This window comes from Mustela erminea, chromosome 15 (assembly GCF_009829155.1).
Source record: "Mustela erminea isolate mMusErm1 chromosome 15, mMusErm1.Pri, whole genome shotgun sequence".
NCBI lineage: Eukaryota > Metazoa > Chordata > Mammalia > Carnivora > Mustelidae > Mustela > Mustela erminea.
The window spans coordinates 54,625,013-54,642,201 of NC_045628.1; the positions used below are offsets into that span (position 1 = coordinate 54,625,013).

General features: G+C 41.0%; 1 protein-coding gene across 13 annotated transcripts in view; it reads right to left on the bottom strand.

Moving 5' to 3' along the window:
• ENOX1 (ecto-NOX disulfide-thiol exchanger 1) overlaps positions 1-17,189 on the bottom strand; it is a 568,976-nt gene that overhangs the window by 18,510 nt on the left and 533,277 nt on the right. For all 13 annotated transcript variants that reach the window (XM_032314929.1, XM_032314937.1, XM_032314924.1 and 10 more), the window contains one exon: positions 6,739-6,841. In XM_032314929.1, coding sequence (XP_032170820.1) covers positions 6,739-6,841 — 103 coding nt within the window. The remainder of the gene's footprint in view (positions 1-6,738; positions 6,842-17,189) is intronic.

Here is a 17,189-nt window from a genome sequence, read left to right on the forward strand (position 1 = left end):
AGAACCAAGATGCCCTTCAACGGATGAATGGATAAGGAAGATGTGGTCCATATACACTATGGAGTATTATGCCTCCATCAGAAAGGACAAATACCCAACTTTTGTAGCAACATGGACGGGACTGGAAGAGAGTATGCTGAGTGAAATAAGTCAAGCAGAGAGAGTCAATTATCATATGGTTTCACTTATTTGTGGAGCATAACAAAAAGCATGGAGGACATGGGGAGTTAGAAGGGGGTTGGGGTAAATTGGAAGGGGAGGTGAATCATGAGAGACTATGGACTCTGAAAAACAATCTGAGGGGTTTGAAGTGGCGGGGGTGGTGGAGGTTGGGGTACCAGGTGGTGGGTATTATAGAGGGCACGGATTGCATGGAGCACTGGGTGTGGTGAAAAAATAATGATACCGTTATGCTGAAAATTAAAAAAAAAAATACATAGCCACCAATATACAAAGCAAAAAAAAAAAAAAAAAAAAAGAAAAGGGGGAATCAAGCGTTCTCTTCTGGGCTTTTTAAATTTGAGATGTCCATTAGCATCTAAATGGAGACACCAAATGGTAGTTGGAGATGGTATCTGGGAATCAGTGGCCACAAAAAGGGATTCTAAGCCAAAGTGCATATTGACATTCTGTAGGCAGAGAAGAGGCCTCAAGCCCGAACCCCAAAGAAGCCCAAAATTTAGAGGTTGAGGAAAACTCATCAAAGGAAACTGAGTAGGAGTCATCAATTAGAAAGAATGGTGTCATGGTAGCTAAGAGAAGAAAGTATTTCTGCTCAGAAGAGGTGAGGAGTCCACTGTATAACGTGCAGATGATGACAAATGGAGGGAGTTGAGAAATTGGCAACATGGCATGCTCTGGTCATGTTGACAGAACGACTTCAGTGTGAGGGTACCAGCCATCCTGGAGTGGTGGCCGAAGAGGGAGTGGGGGTGGGGGGATAGAAGCTGTTAGTGTAGACTGTGCTTTGGAGAATTAGGCTTGGGTGGGGAGGAGGGAAATGGGCTGTTGGAGTCAAGACAAGCTTTCCTTCTCTTTTGTTTCTAAGGTATGAGACAGTAGAGTTCACGTTCATATGCTGAGGGTATGAGCATCTGCTTACATGTAACATCACCACCCAAAGGGCAGTGCCGCTTTTCTAGTAGTCCTCATAGATTACAGAGTAGTGAGGTGAAGTTGACCATCTAATCAGACCTCCTAGCTTTGGACAGTGTGAGGAATCAGATCCATCATGGATCAGTGACTTGCCCGGTGAATCGATGCCTCCATCTGCCTGTACTCAGAACGGGCCTCTCTTGCTGAGGGCTGTTCAGGGATCGTCAGGTACTGTGATTTGTCACAAGGCCAATCAATCCCACTCCCATCTTTTTTTCTGATGGACTCCTATTTTAAACAAGTTTATTGGTTACCTGTTGAGAATAAAATATCAGTTTATATATTCATTTTGGTCAGATGGAATCCTACCAGAACAGACTCCCCTTCCTCAGGCTGCTTGGAATTTCATTCCAAACTCCCTGTGTCAGCTTGTAACGTCCTGGCTGAGATTAGCCTTCCCTATGTCCACATTTGCTGATGGTCTCCTGGGGACTTCAGATATCTCTGAGGCCTGGTAGCTTGTTGGGGGAGAGGGCCTCCCAGGGAGTTTCAGGAACCTCAGCTCTGCAGAGGAACAGCTGTCTTTCTGGATGGTTCTGTCTTGCTGAAAACCAAAAGAGGCCTGACCAGAAGCCAGCCTGAAATGTTCTTGCCTCTTGTTGCAGCCTACAAGGCTTCATGAACACTGAACCGGAGAGGCAACCAGGAGGGTGCCGTGGGAAATCTGGATTTCCCACTAAGCCACGAACCTACAGGTATCTGTGAGCAGCTGCAGGGCGCTAAACCAATTATGGGAACTGGGCCGAGGTGAGGCTGTGAGTGAGGGGTAGTTGGACCTGACACTGTGATTAATCTCATGCTTCTCAGTGCGCTGGGATTCTGAAAAGCTTTTATTTTCCAAAAAGCAGTTTGGTCCACGTATCTGGTGAGTACCAAACTTGATCTTGCGCAGTTAGCTGTTTTTTTTTTTTTTTTAAATTAAAAAAAATTTAAAAAGTTTGTCAGTCTTATTATAACTAAACCCCTGAGACTATATCTGCTCCCTTCAGTACTTCATTTCTTGTGTCTGAAAGGCCTTGACAACTCCTTTATCCCTTCAGAGAAACTCTATGCATCCTTGAGGACTTGTTTGACTGTCCCTTCTTCTAACAAGGCATCTGTAGGGTAAGTAGCCCTTTCTCGGGATTTCTGATTTTAGTCCAAACCATATTTCATTGTCATTAACTGCTTTCTTTTTCACTAGTCTATGACTTCTTGAGGGAAGAGATCATCTGATCACTACTGTTGGTGAACATAGGTTCGGGCATATGGCAGGCCACTAGTTCTGAAAACATGGTCCCATCAGTGCCTGTTTGCGTGTCACCTCGGATGTCAGTTTTACAATAAACATTACCTGGTTGGGGGAGGCAGAGATTCTGCCTTTTAAACAGACTGCCCAGATGATTCCTTTCCACAATGAAGGCTGGTAATTTTTTAGTAGGCTCTTGACAAATGTTTGTTGATTTATTGATACGGACATTTGTGTCTTGGAAGCAAGATTTAGGTCAATGACTCATTCTTTATGGTCAGTAGCTTTCAGAGAAGCACACACTTCTCAGATTACTTTTTCTCAGGTGCAGCCTAAATCCAGCATCGACTCCATTCACTGAAAACACCAAAACCTCACCATTTAACCTTCTTTAAGTGTATTTCTCTACAGTCCACTCATTTGCTTCCTAACACCCATTATCAGGGGGAATGTTCCTGTTCAGATAGAGACTGGTTGTGTGCAGACGGGTGAACCGGTGGTAGGGGTGGAAGTTGCCGGGGGAGGGGGGGCACTGACGGAAGGCAACATCCTGGTTCCCTGTAACATGTATGTCCTGATCTGTAGAGGAGTCAGGGTGATCAGTAAAGAAGTTTGCCTTATCATTAAGAATTTGCAGCTGGTTTTAAACCACAGGTCTGGGGAAGTTCTGAAGAAAAGATACTTTATCAACAGAGCTCTTAAGAAGGTTCTGACTATATCGGGGTGGGATTTACAGTGATGACCAGCATTGACGGGGTGCCAATCAGGGCTGCCAGGACTGGAAATCTACTTATTAGAATTACTTAAAAAGAGAAGGTGAAGTGATACAGACACAGAGTTACACTGTTCACATCTCTTCTGAGCTATCTACCTATCAATAAAAATTCTTCTGATCCATTCTTCATAACAATAGCTAGTGGTTTCAGAACTTTGGTTATAAATCAAAAGTACTGTCTCCTTCTATCCCATATAAGTTCAGTGAATGCCAAATCCAAGCGTAGGCCAAATGTGAAGAGGACTGGGAGTTCGGGCTTAGATGCTAGACAACATCAGGCCGACCTAATGTGTAGTTACTGTAGAGTTGTGAGCTATAAAATAGTACCCTGCATTGCCCTCCATAATCATGTAATTCTTTTAGATCTAATTATATATTAACCTGTCTTTACAAGGATTCATTATAAAATAATCCAGAAATCAAAATAATAAAGTGCTTTTTAAGGACCCATCTTTTTAGCTGAGTTGGAATATAGGACTTAATCCTCACTGTCAAGCAGAAAGTTTAGCAGAATGGTTGAACTGTCAAGGGACTCAATCCAAGTCTGCCAGACTCCAACTAGTATCAGTGAAATCTCACTGATATGTATATCTACGTTACGTCTTAAAGACTTCAATTTTATAAAAAGGACATGAGAATGTGTAGAAAGAATACACACTTTTGCCAGATACATTAGTGTCACAAGTAATTAGCACTGCTTATTGTTTAGGAAGTTCTAGCCTCAGTTTTACGTTCTCTGTATGTGGAATCTATTTCAACAGCATATTTCTCATTCACTGCTTCTCTTCCAGGAAATCAGGATTTATGCCACTCTGCTTTTTTATATAACATTTGTGTGTCCCAAGAGTGTTATCTGAATATATTTGCATATAGCATATAATATAGGTACCCATATATGATGAAGATATTGCTAATAACTATTTCCAATTCAAGGTAGATTTTTGCTATGCTCCTGGCCTTCTAGGCTGATTTGGAGCAGGCCCATTTTACCCTCTATATGGGCTTAATTATTCCAAGGGAAGATTCCAGGGAAATTGTAAAGAGTATTCCAGACCTCTCCACATACAGCAGGAGTCCAGGGGACTCCCAGAGTCATTCTACCTACAAGTGTTCTTCAGAAAAGAGTAGTCCCAGCACCAAAAACTCCTTTCTCTGTGTAGTTTGGTCCAAAGCAGTTTGGGACCACATAGTCTGTCATTCTGTCCCTGTCACAACCCTTATCTAGATTCCAGAAGCTGCAGGAGAGGTCTTTTGGGTCCCAACATTCAGGTTTCTACAAAGTATGGATGGCCAAACTCAGCAGAGAGGCACACTTAATGGCAGCATCGATTTTGCCAGTCTTAGAAACTGTTTTCTACATGGCTTTCCTCTGCATTACTCTGTCTGAGGACAGGTCTAAATACCTCAGTATTTTGGGGGAGGGTATGGATTGGAAAACACATCATTTTAAAACTTACATTAAGGTAAAGTAAGATAAAGTACCAAGGTAGAGAGGTAATGGAGAAATGAAGGGAAAAAAAAAGAAACTCCCAAGTTTATTTTAATCAAAAAGCTTGAGTCTCTAGCCTCCCTTCTACCTAAACATTCTCATATAGTGATCAAATGAGTGTCAAAAGCTAATACAGGTAAACCAGTTCGAAAGACCAAAAATGAGGGGGGAAATCCTGGAAAATTTAGAGTTGGTTATGCCTACTTTTTTTTTCTTTTTTTCTTTTTTTTACTTATTCATGAGAGACATAGGCAGAGGGAGAAGCAGGCTCCCTAAGGAGGGAGTCTGATGTGGGACTTGATCTCAGGACTCTGAGGTCATGACCTGAGCTGAAGGCAGATGCTTAACCATCTGAGCCACCCAGGTGCCCGTTTGTGGCTGCTCTTTATTGAAGATTCTGACTTACTAATTTTTTTTTTCTTTCTCATATACTTGTGAATTTTCTAATAGTAAAGACCTACGCAGAGATAACATGTTATAAATTATCTACTCTCATTAACCTATGTTGTGTAAAGCAGATCATTTCTTAAATTTTGAGGGAGCTGATTGAAAAGAAAAATGTGTATGTGTGTAGTACTATTTAGGAGACAGTGTAAGTAAACTGTATTCTCCAAGCACAAAATACAAGGAGAAGTACTTAGTGAGAAGCATGGAATTTTAAAAAATGGAGACTCATTCCCATTTTTTAAAGTTTCAGGTGGTCTGTATTATTCACACTTAGAGAAGGAATGTTTACTGATCATCGTGTGCTTTGTTCACACCCTAAAATCATGGGGATATCACAACTTTGTCACACTGAGCAAAAGAGAAACACAGCTGTCAGCATTTGTCACATTTTCCAATAGAAGAAAAATCCAGTTGCCAACTACATACAGGTTCATTTTGGGTTCCTGGAACTGATAACACATCAGCATGTCTTATGAAACTTGTGCATGGCACGTTATTACAGCTGTATATCATCAGAGAGAGAAAAAAATAATTGGTTTTCCTTGGAGTATCTCTAAGTTGATGTCATATTCAATAGCCCTGTAGTTGAAAAATCTATATATGATGGATGAAGTTTGGACTATCTTGAATTTAATTCCTCCTGTGCCAACTTCTACAGGCCCTGGTGTACCTGTCATTTTGAGGTGAGCGCATGCATTATTTAGAAAATGCAGCCAGGTGCTACTTCTGCCAGAATACCAACTAGAGAAGAACAATTTGTCTCACATGCACAACAACCTCATTCTTCACTCTTAACAGTGCCAAGGAGGAGCCAGTTTAAACTTGGAGCCTCACACCACGGTCAGTGCCAAGGCGCAGCTTGAATCAGTGCTGGGCATCACAGAGCGAGGAGGACAGCTTCTCTTTCTCTAGAGTGAGCACTATGGAGAGAGTCCTTAAACATACCAGCTTCCACAGTGGGGGCCCAGGCACATCACCAACATATCCTCATCAAGAATTCTTCCTTGTGAGAGTAAGTACTACTTCTGGATCTGTGTGCTCATGAGGCTCTCAAAAAGGGATCAGTCAGAGCTTTGTCTCTGGTCCAGACCAAAAAAAAACCAACAACAACCACCTAGATGTATTTTGTGGGGCTAATAACAGTAAAATTTTCCCTTCCTTCCCCTTCCTTAGTGGCCAGCTCGTTTTATTTATCTTGGTTAAATGGATCCAGATGTGGGCAGGGAAGTGTGGATTAGCCTATTGGTGGTAGTCCAGATGTCCCTGTACCATCAGCATTATAGGGCTGACCTCAGGATGCAGCCTCTTTTGATTCTGGGGATCTGGCTTGATTTGCAACTTTTGGATTGGATGCAACCTGGCCTTCCAAATTTTGGAATTTAGGTTTGTTAACATGTGAGATACAAAATAATTGGTCATCTTGTAATCAGTTCTATGTTGTACAGCCAACTAATATACATGGTTACAGAAGAGCAAAACCCCTTAATTTGTATGTCCCTAATTTGAAGTGTAAGTGTAATATTATCTTGACAAAGTTAATCTCACCTCTGACCAGAAGGCAAAGCTTTTTCAATTGTTAATGTGTTGGAGGTGAGTTAGTTTAATATTATTTAAGACAAAGGATGAGGAAAACAATTTCCTTACCGATTAGTAGAGCTTCTTTCTCTGATTTTAAGCCTTGGCTTCTTTTTTCTATATTGTTCTCTCGGTCTTGATTGACCAATGCAACTGTCAACACATTGATTTCCTATGAGGTTAAAAAACAAAAACCATATAGGCATGCATGTATATTTTGTGCATTTCAATAAAAGCCACCAGGTCTTTTCAACTCAATAAATAAGGTCATCACTTCCATTTATAACTGAACATCAACTTTTATAAATAATTTATCTATGTGCTCCAAAACAGAAAAGTAATACTAAAACTTAGGTTCCTAGTTACTGCTTCCAGCAAATCAAGTGGACTATGCAAAAGTGGCAAATTTGGCATAAATTATCTTAGGTTTTTGTCCAATGTGTTGATTAAACTCCATCAGCAAAGTCTGTTTGACTATAGCTACTTTAACATGTTTTTATTTCAAATATAAAAAACTTCCCCCAAAGCATGCACAGACTGATTTATATTACTATGCTAGTAACTTGTACGAGTGTGTGGGGAAATAGGGCCTATTGGGAAGGTGAGATAGGATTGTTATTAGAAGGGTTTACATTGAATAAATACATGTCCTTATACACAACTGGAAAAGGTAGATAAAGAAAGGTTGAGAAATTCTTTTCTTTGGAAACTAAAAATGAAGAATTGTACAACAAACCAATAACATGTAGAACACTGAAGCTGAACTATTTTTAGTTCTTCCAATGGTCTTTTTTATTTAGAAACAGAAAAAAAAATTAACTCCTATTCTCCCAGACTTTGTATTAGGATTCAAAATGGAGAATGATTTAATAGAAAATCAAATGTAACGACCAGAGACATACATATATGGGTTAGAATCATTAGAGTAGTTGAGTTTTGGAGGAAAGTTTCTCACTGAAAGACAGGTCTCCAAGAAAGACGAGCATATTGAGCAAAGAGTTAAGGATACTCCATTAGATGATGTCACAAGGCTAGAGGTTAAACGTAGGGAGGGATAAAAGAGAACTTAGAAGGTCTGGGCAGAAGGTTTGGCAGGTGTTGCCAGGGCTAGAACTGGTTACAGATACTGATCTAGTTAATACAAATCAGTAAAGTTGGACAGATAGAAGAATACAGAAAATTATTGGGAACATGTTGAGCATGTGAGTAGCACAAACCCCATCTGAAGGCATTCAAATAAAAGAAAAAAGAAAAACTTCAGTGTATGTCAGTCCCAAAGTTCCATGAGCTGTGTTTAACCTATGAGCTGGTACTTTATAAATCAGGGGTAATTAGAAATTGCAGGAAAGAAGTCTCTGCTAAGAAATTGCAATTGGCAATATTTGGTGAGCATTTTGGAGGCTCCTCTAAAGGTCAGATTTAACTGCTGAAGACAGAGTAAGGGGTAAAGGTGGGTGTAAGGTAAAGAATTCAGGGAATCACCGTGATGTGGTAACAGATCAGAGGAGGACGCTGGTTGGCTAAGAGGGTACCAGTGAGGCCTGAAGCTGATAACAGGAAATGTGCCCAGGAGGATAGGAATCAGAAAGGGTTTAAGGAATGGTCCACAAAAAGGCTGGAGCCAGCCAGACATAAAAGACCATTAGAGATGAAAGATGCTCTTATACTTCCAAAAAGGGATCTTGAGAACCAGCGTCGGGAGAAAGAGAGTCCAGAATTTTAAAACCAAGGTGAGCTCAGAAAAGGAGTTTCAGGAAAGGTAAAGGAATTCCCTCTGTGATGAAATACCATATGGATATGTTTTAAGGGCTAGAAGAGTTCTGGAGGAAAGAGATGGAAAGATATTACGAGGAGGGTGATAGTATGATTTAAGAAATAATGAACCCAAGGGATGAAGGGGAACAATCTCTCAAGAAGGGGTGATCTGTTCACAGCCTGGATGGTAACTGGAGCCAAATGAAATTACTGAGAAGAGTTTAGCAGACAGTAAGCCCACATTAATTGACAAAATTGAGTGGTGTCTTGGAGTCATCACACGGTTGAGGATCGAGGTTTAGTAAGGAAGAGGGACCACAGAAGGCAGGCAGGACGTACAGAACCAGCAGGAAATGGCAAGGACAGAACAGACCGAGACCATTCAAAGGTTTATTAGGCACTTGTCTCATATTCAGAGCTGGCAAGTACGTTGAGCAGATCCCAGCAAATTCTATAAGAAGCCAGATACGGCCTACCACTGACTGATTCTCTGATGATGATTTAGGCTTGGGTAAATGAGAATGGAAAGAGATGAGTCCTAGGAAATATCTTTGAGATTGAATTTTGCAGCAAGCGCTCTGCTGCCCACAAATGTGTTCCCTGGCACGGTCACTTTCAGTGACTCTGGAGTGGACACACCCCTGCGAGGCTTCAGCAGCATCCACTAGGCCTGGGCTTAACAGAGACCTGAGGCTTCGGAATGCTTCCATCTTCGGGTTCCACTGTGGGTTCTGCCCAGCATAGATATGTTGCTGCTTTTCTTACCTCTTTCTGGAGAAGAACTATTCTGAGAAGTGGTATAGGACCTAATGAAGTGGACCAGCCAGGCTCCAGGTGGTGCTTGCATGCTGTAATAAGCTGGTGTCAAGAGCTGGCAAAAAGGGAACTGTCATTTCCTTTACAGTGCAAGGCGTGTCCCAGCAAACTGAGAGACCTGGGTCCACAACATCATGGGAAGAGCGAACCAACCAGTGGCCACTCAAAAGCATTACTATTGACTAAGTGTCCTGGAGGCCAAGCCTGTCACAGGCATGGTACAGAAGCTCAGACTATGAGGTTCTGGTCCAAGATGGCAACACTGACTCTGAACACACCTCCTCCAGAAAACACACCAAGTTACACCTATTTATAGAAGAATTCCTCCTGAAGAAGAACTAAGGGCTGACTGAACAGCCTCTGGGTGACAAAAGACAGAATGGCAAAAGAGATGAGTAAGAGACCAGTAAGGAAGGGAGCCCCCAACCACCACGCTGTGAATGGCACTGGGGAGGGAAAATACTGAAGACCCGGAAGAAATTCCTTACAATTGGGCACAGAAAAAAGCCATGGTTTAAGAGAGTGACTAGTATCTAAAAGAGCCAGCCCTTGAATGCCACCAAATGGTGGAAAAGCTGTGGAAACACACTCTGAGTCAGAGAGATTGGAGAACAAGACGGTTTACACCCCAACCTTAAAAGCATAGCCCAGATCAAGGTCCAGTCTCCATAGCTGGCTTGGCCAGCTCAGCAAGCCCCAGGTTCCCTAGGCAAACACCAGCTTCAGATGGTGGGGCACAGGAAAAAAAAAAAAAAAAGCCATAGTTTAAAAGATCAACTGGCCTATTAGAATGCCAGCTCTAAAACTGCCAAATGGTAGGGGTAGCTGCTGGGGTGCTCTGCAGGTGGGAGGGGTTGATAAACATAGTCTACACTCACTACCCCTTGTACACACCTTGAAAACACAGAATGATGCATGGTCCCGGTGGCCTACTGGCCTGCTGCCTTGGTGAGCCCTAGACCTCTGACTCACACCAGTACCATCTGGCCCACCAAGGCAGCCAAAGGAATGCCCTTGGGTAGCACTACAGCTCTAGCTCATTCCAAGGTCACAGGCAGAAAGCACCCCAGAACACTCAAGGGGCCTACACCACTTTGGCTTCAGATGCCTTGCTAGGGTGCCTCCAGTGTAGAGTGCTCCAGAACCTTTTGGCTAACATCTGCTTGAGATCCAACTGCCCTGCCAGGTTGCCCCCAGCATGTAGTACACCAGGAACCCCCAGCCCAAGCCTGTATCAGTTCCAGTTATCCTATGTACAGAGCACCCCAAAAACACTCTTGTCCACACTGGCCTTGGCTCCAGTTGCCTAGCCATGGACCCCCCTGCACGGAGTACCCAAAGACACCACAGCTTATACCCAATTCAGCTACAGCTGTCCTGCCAGGTTGCCCTCCATGTGGAGAGCCCTGGGACAAACTGGCTTGCAACTGCTTCAGCTGTCCTGCCAGGATACAGTTCGTGTAGACAGCTCAGGGACCACACCATTCCATGCCCAGTTTAGTTTTTAGTGCCCTGCCAGGATGCTCCCTGCAAGAATGCCCCAGAACCTGCTGCCCTATACCTGCCTCAACGCCATCTACCCCTTCAATGCATCCTCTGTTCCAAGAGTCCTGAAACATCCCAGTTTACATTCACTTCAGCTAGCCTACCAATGTGCCCTCTGTGCTAAGAGCTGCAGGTCACCCTGGCTTACACCCACTTTAGTTTCAGCTATCCTGTCAGGGCACTCTCTATGTAGACTACTCAGAACTCCTAGCAAGCACACTGCCTTAGTTCTAGCCACCCTTCCAAGGCATGCCTTGTACACAATGTCTTAAGACACCATAGGTTGCACTACCCATTTCAGCTTCAGCTATCTTGCCAGGGTGCCCTCAGTGCATAATATCCCAGGACACCCTGGCCTGCATCCACTTCAGCTAGCTATCCAGACAGGATGCCTGCTACGTGGAAAGCACTGGAACCCAGAGCCCATGCCAGTCACAGCTCAAGCTAACCAGCAAAGGTCACCAAGCACACACAGTCTACCCAGAGGATGACCATACAAGATGATTCCTTCAAATTAAGAAGAAGTAACTGCTTCACTAATCCATAGAAATAAACACAGGAAATTAAGGAAAATAGGGAAATGGAGGAATATGCTCCAAAATAAAGAACAGGACAAGACCTAAGTGAAAGAGAGATAAGCAATATGCTTGATAAAGATTTTAAAGTGGTGAACATAAAAATGCTCACTGGGCTGGAGAGAAGAGTAGAAGAATTCAGTGAGGCCTTCAATAAAGAGATTGAAAATATAAAAAAGAATCAGAATTGAACACAATAACTAAAAAACACAGTAGAGGGAATCAACAGATTATTGGATGCAGAAAAATATCAGTGATCTGGAAGACAGTGTAAAGGAAAGCAAACAAACTGAACAGCAAAGGAGGAAAGAATTTAAAAACCCATAGGTTAAGGGAATCTCACAATCTAGCAAACAAACATGTGCATTATAGGGGTCTCTGCAGAAGGGAGAGAAAAAGGGGTAGAAAACTTAGTTAAAGAAATAATAGCTGAAAACTTTCCTAACCTGGGGAAGGAAACAGACATCCAGGTCCAAGAACCATACAACATTTCACATAAGATGAACTCGAGGTCCACACCATGATACATAATTAAAATATCAAAGGTAAAGAGAATTTTAAAAGCAAGAGAGAAGCAAAAAGTTATCTACAAAGGAAAACCTGTAAAATTATCGGCTGATTTTCTTTCAGCAGACATTTTGCAGGCCAGAATGAAGTGGCATGATATATTCAAAGCGCTGAAAGGAAAAAGGCTACAACATAAAATATTCTATCTGGCAAGGTTAGGATTCAGATTTGAAGGAGAGAGAGTTTCCCAGACAAACAAAAGATAGAGGAGTTTATTACCACTAAGTAAGCCTCACTGGAAATGTTAAAGGGACTTCTTTAAGTGGAAAAGAAATGATCAGATAAGATGTAATAAAATATGAATAAAAAGATATAAAATACAACAGGATATAAATAAAATATGGAGAAGGAAGTAAAAAGAGAAGAGAAGGGATCAAAAAAAGTTTTTTAAAGAATGTGTCTGAACTTAAATGATCATCAGATTAAAATAGACTGTTATTTACTTAGAATGTTTATTTCAACTTCTTGGTAACCACAAATCCAAAACCTGTAATAGATACACACACACACACACACACACACAAAGAATCCAAGCACAACACTATAAACTCATCAATCACAAAGAAGGAGAACAAGAGGAGAAACAGAGAAGAGCTAGAAAACAACTGGAAAACAAATAACAAAGTAGCAATAAGTAAACATCTGTCAATTACTTTAAATGTAAATGACCTAAATGCTCCAATAAGAAGGCATTGTGTTGCACAATGGGTAAAAAATCAAGACCATCTATACGCTGCCTACAAAAGACTCACCTCAGACCTGAAGACATACAGAGTTAAAGTGAAGGGGATGGAAAAACATTTACCATGCAAAAAAAAAAAAAAAAAAAAAAAAAAAAAATGAGGCAGCAATACTTAGACAATAGCCTTTAAAACAAAGACTTTAACAAGGGACAAGGGCATTCCATAATGATAAAGGGATCCATGCAACAAGAGGATATAACAATTGTAAATATCTACACACCTAACACAGGAGCACTTAAATATATTAAGCAAATGTTAGTGAACATAAAGAGAAACTGATGGTAATACAATAGTAGTGGGGGACTTTAACATTCTACTCACATCAATGGATAGATTATCTAGGCAGAAAAATCAATAAAGACCAGTGTCTCTGAACAGCACATAAGACCAGATGGACATAACAGTTATATACAAAATATTCATCCCTGAACAAGAGAATACATATTTTTTTCTTAAAAAAAAGAAAAAAATTTGAGAGAGCACACATGCACGCCTATGAATGGGGGGAGGGGCCGAGCGAGAGGGGGAACCAGACTCCCCAGTAAGCAGGGAGTCTGATGCAGGGCTCAATCCCTGGACTCTGGGATCTTGACCTGAGCCAAAGACAGATGCTTAACCCACTGAGGTACCCAGGAGCCCCATATGCATTCAAGTGCACATGCAACCATTCTCCAAAATAGATTGTATGTTAGGTCATTAAGTCTCAACAAATTTAAGATTAAAATCATACTATGTATCTTTTCTGGCCACATTGGTATGAAATTGGGAATAAATCACAAGAAAAACACTAGGAAAAAACAAACATATGGAAGCTAAACAACATGATACTAAACAATACATGGGTCAGCAAAGCAATCAAAGAAGAAATAAAAAATTACATGAAGACAAATGAAAATGAATACACAGTAGTCCAAAATCTTTGGAATGCAATGAAAACAGTTCTAAAAGGTAAACATCGTATACAGGCTGGCCTCAAGAAACCGGAAAAAGCTCAAATAAAAAATCTAACCTTACATCTCAAGAAATTAGAAAAAGGAAGAACAAAGTCCAAGGTGAGGTTAAGATCAGGGCAGAAATAAATAACATAGAGACTAGAATGAATGAATGAAACCAAGAGCTGGCTTTTTTAAAAAGATAAACAAAACTGATAAACCCTTAGTCGGACTCATCAAGAAAAAAAAGAGTAGGACCCAAATAAATGAAATATGATGAGACAGACCTGACACCACAGATATAAAAAGGTGATTAAGAGAATACTATGGAAAATTATATGCCAATAAATTGGACAACCTAGAAAAAAATGGATAATTTCTAGAAACAAAATAATAGTCTTTCAAGAACCAATCAATAAGAAATAGAAAATGTGAACAGACTGATTACTAGTAACAAAAATTGAATTGGGAGTCAAGAAACTACCAAAACAAGAGGTCTAGGAGCAGATGGATTCACAGATAAATTCTACCAAATATTTAAATAAGAGTTAATACATATTCTCCTCAAACTATTCCACAAAAATAGAAAGAAAAGCTTCCAAATGTATTCTATGAGGTCAGCATTGCCCTGGTATCCAAACCAGACAGACACCACAAGAAAAGAAGGCTACGGGCCAGTATCCTTGGTGGACATAGATACAAAATCCTCAACAAAGTATTAGCAAAACACATTCAACAATACATTAAAAGAAGCATTCGTGACAATCAAGTGGGGTTTACTTTGGGGATGCAAGAATGTTTCAATATTCACAAATCAATCAACCACATCAACAATACAAAAAATAAAATTATAGGATCATCTTAGTAGAAGGAAAAAAGCATTTGACAAAATTCAGCACCCATTAGTGATAAAAATTCTCAACAAAGTGGGTTTAGAAGGAACATACCTCAACATAACAAAGGGCGTATATGAAAAACCCATCTCTGGGGCATCTGGGTAGCTCAGTTGGTTAAGTGTCTGACTCATGAGATACAGCCCCGAGTCAGGCTCTTTGCTCAGTGGGGTGGCTGCCTGAGCTTCTCCTCCTCTTTCCCTCTCCTTGCTTCTCTCTCAAATTAAATAAAGCTTAACAACAACAAAAAAAAAAAAAAAAAGAAAAAAAAAGCCTATAGCTAACATTTTACTAAATGGGGGGGAAAAACAAAAGAGTTTTTTCCCTGTAAGATCAGGAGCAAGAAAAGGATGTCCACTTTCACCACTTTTATTCATCATAGTCCTAGGCATAGCAGTCAGTGAAGAAAAAGAAATGGGCATCATATTTGTGAATAAGAAGTTAAACTGTCACTATTTGCAGATGACATACTACTATACATAGAAAATCCTAAAGACTCCACCAAACACTACCAGAAGTAATAAATTCAGTAAAGTGAGAGGATACAAAAGTAATAACCAGGAATCAATAGCATTTCTATACATTAGTAATGAAGTTGCAAAAGGGGAAATTAAGAAAACTCCATTTATAATTGTGCCAAAAAGAATAAAATACCTAGGAATAAACTCAATCAAGGAGGTGAAATACCTATACTCTGAAAACTATAGAACATTGATGGAAGAAACTAAAGATAAAAACAAATGGAAATATATTCCATGTTCATGATTTAGGAAAATATTTTTTAAATGTTCATAAAACCCAGCGTACTCTGCATATTCAGTGCAACCTCCATCAGAATATCAATAGCATTTTTCACAAAACTAGAACAAATACTCATTAAATGTGTGTGGAACCACAGAAGATCTTGGATAGCCAAAGAAGTCCTAAAAAGGAAAAAGCCAGAGATTTTATAATTCCACATTTCAGGATATACAACAAACCTGTAGTTTTCAAAATTGTAGAGAGCTCCCAAATAAACCCAAACTTATATGGTAAATTAATCTCTGACAGTGGAGGCATGAATACACAGTGAAGAAAATAGTCTCTTCAATAAATGATTTGGGAAAACTGGACTACTTTCTAACACCACACACAAAAATAAACTCACAATGAACTAAATACCTAAATGTGAGATCTGAAACCTAAAATGTAAAAATCCTAGAAGAAAAGACTGGCAGTAACTTCTCAGTGTTAACAACATTTTTATAGATAGGTCTCCTACAGCAAGTGAAACAAAGGCAAAAATAAAATATTGGGATTACATCAAAATAAAAAGCTTTTGCACCGTGAAGGAGACCATCAACAAAACAAAAGCAACTTACTGAATGGGAGAAGATACTTGCAAATGATACTCAATAAAGGCTTAATATCCCACATATGTAAAGAACTTACACAACTCTACACCAAAAACCCTCCAAACAATCCTGTTTAAAAATGGGCAGAGTACCCAAATGGATGGCTTTCAGAAGACCTACAAATGGCCAATATACAGAAGAAAAGATCTTCAGCATCACTCATCATCAGGGAGATGTGAATCAAAACAGCAGCGAGTTATCACCTCACATTTGTGAGAAAGGCTAGAATCAAAAACACAAGAAGCAACAAGTGTTGGTGAGGATGTGGCAAAAAGGAACCCTCATGCACCATCAGTAGGAATGTAAATTGGTTAGTCACAGTGGAAAACAGTACAGAGATTCCTCAAAAAATTAAAAATAGAGGGACCTCCGGGGAAGATGGTGGAGTAGGAGAACCCCAGCTTCACTGTGTCCCATTGGACAACTAGATAACATCAGTATAAATGACCTGAAAGATAACCTGAAGAATGGCAAACAGACTCTCCACAGCTAAATGTGGAGAGGTTACCACATTGAAGAGGCTAGGAAAGACAGAGACATTGTGGGGAGCAAAATGGACCCATGATACTGTATGCAGGAGGATGGAGGGACATTGTGGGTGTGGACAGAGGAGAGAAAAAGACGATTAAACTAGGCATTCAGGCGCAGGGAACTTGCACAGGAAAGATCAATCCCTGTAACATGGCTTTGGAAACCAGAGGGGCAAGAAATTTCATGAGTTCTTACAATCAGAAGGACTTAACACCTAGAACTTTAAAAGTCTACAGGCTCCTCTCTGGGAGAGCCAGGAAAGTGAGAGGAAACGGAGTCCATGCCCTAGAAGAGGCAACACAAAAACAGCCCTGCAGACACAGAGCGCAGAAGCAGCAGTCTGGAAGATGCCTGGGGTATATGAGAGGGAGACTGTTCACTAGTCTCAGAGCATGTGATGGAGGGGCAGGGATCACTGGGAGACTCCTCCAGCAATACAAGAGCTGGAAAGTACTACTGCCTTCCCCCTGCTTCCCAGTACACAGACACCTGTGGAGACCAGTAGTGTGCCAGACTCTCCACCTAGCTTGCCAACAGGGCATCCCACCCTTGTTCTCCTGTGGACATGCCCCTTCTAGCCAGGCCTCTGCTCCAGGTCTCCTTCCACAAGCAGACTCGAGCATACCTGGTTAATGTGGCTTTCCTTGCCCCTGCTGTTTCTGCTAATCAGGTCTCAGCCCTGAAGCAGGGGTTTTATAGAGCAGGTCCAGGTCCCTTCCCACAGTACATGCATGCACTTGCTCACACCCCATGCTCCACCCCTGAATTA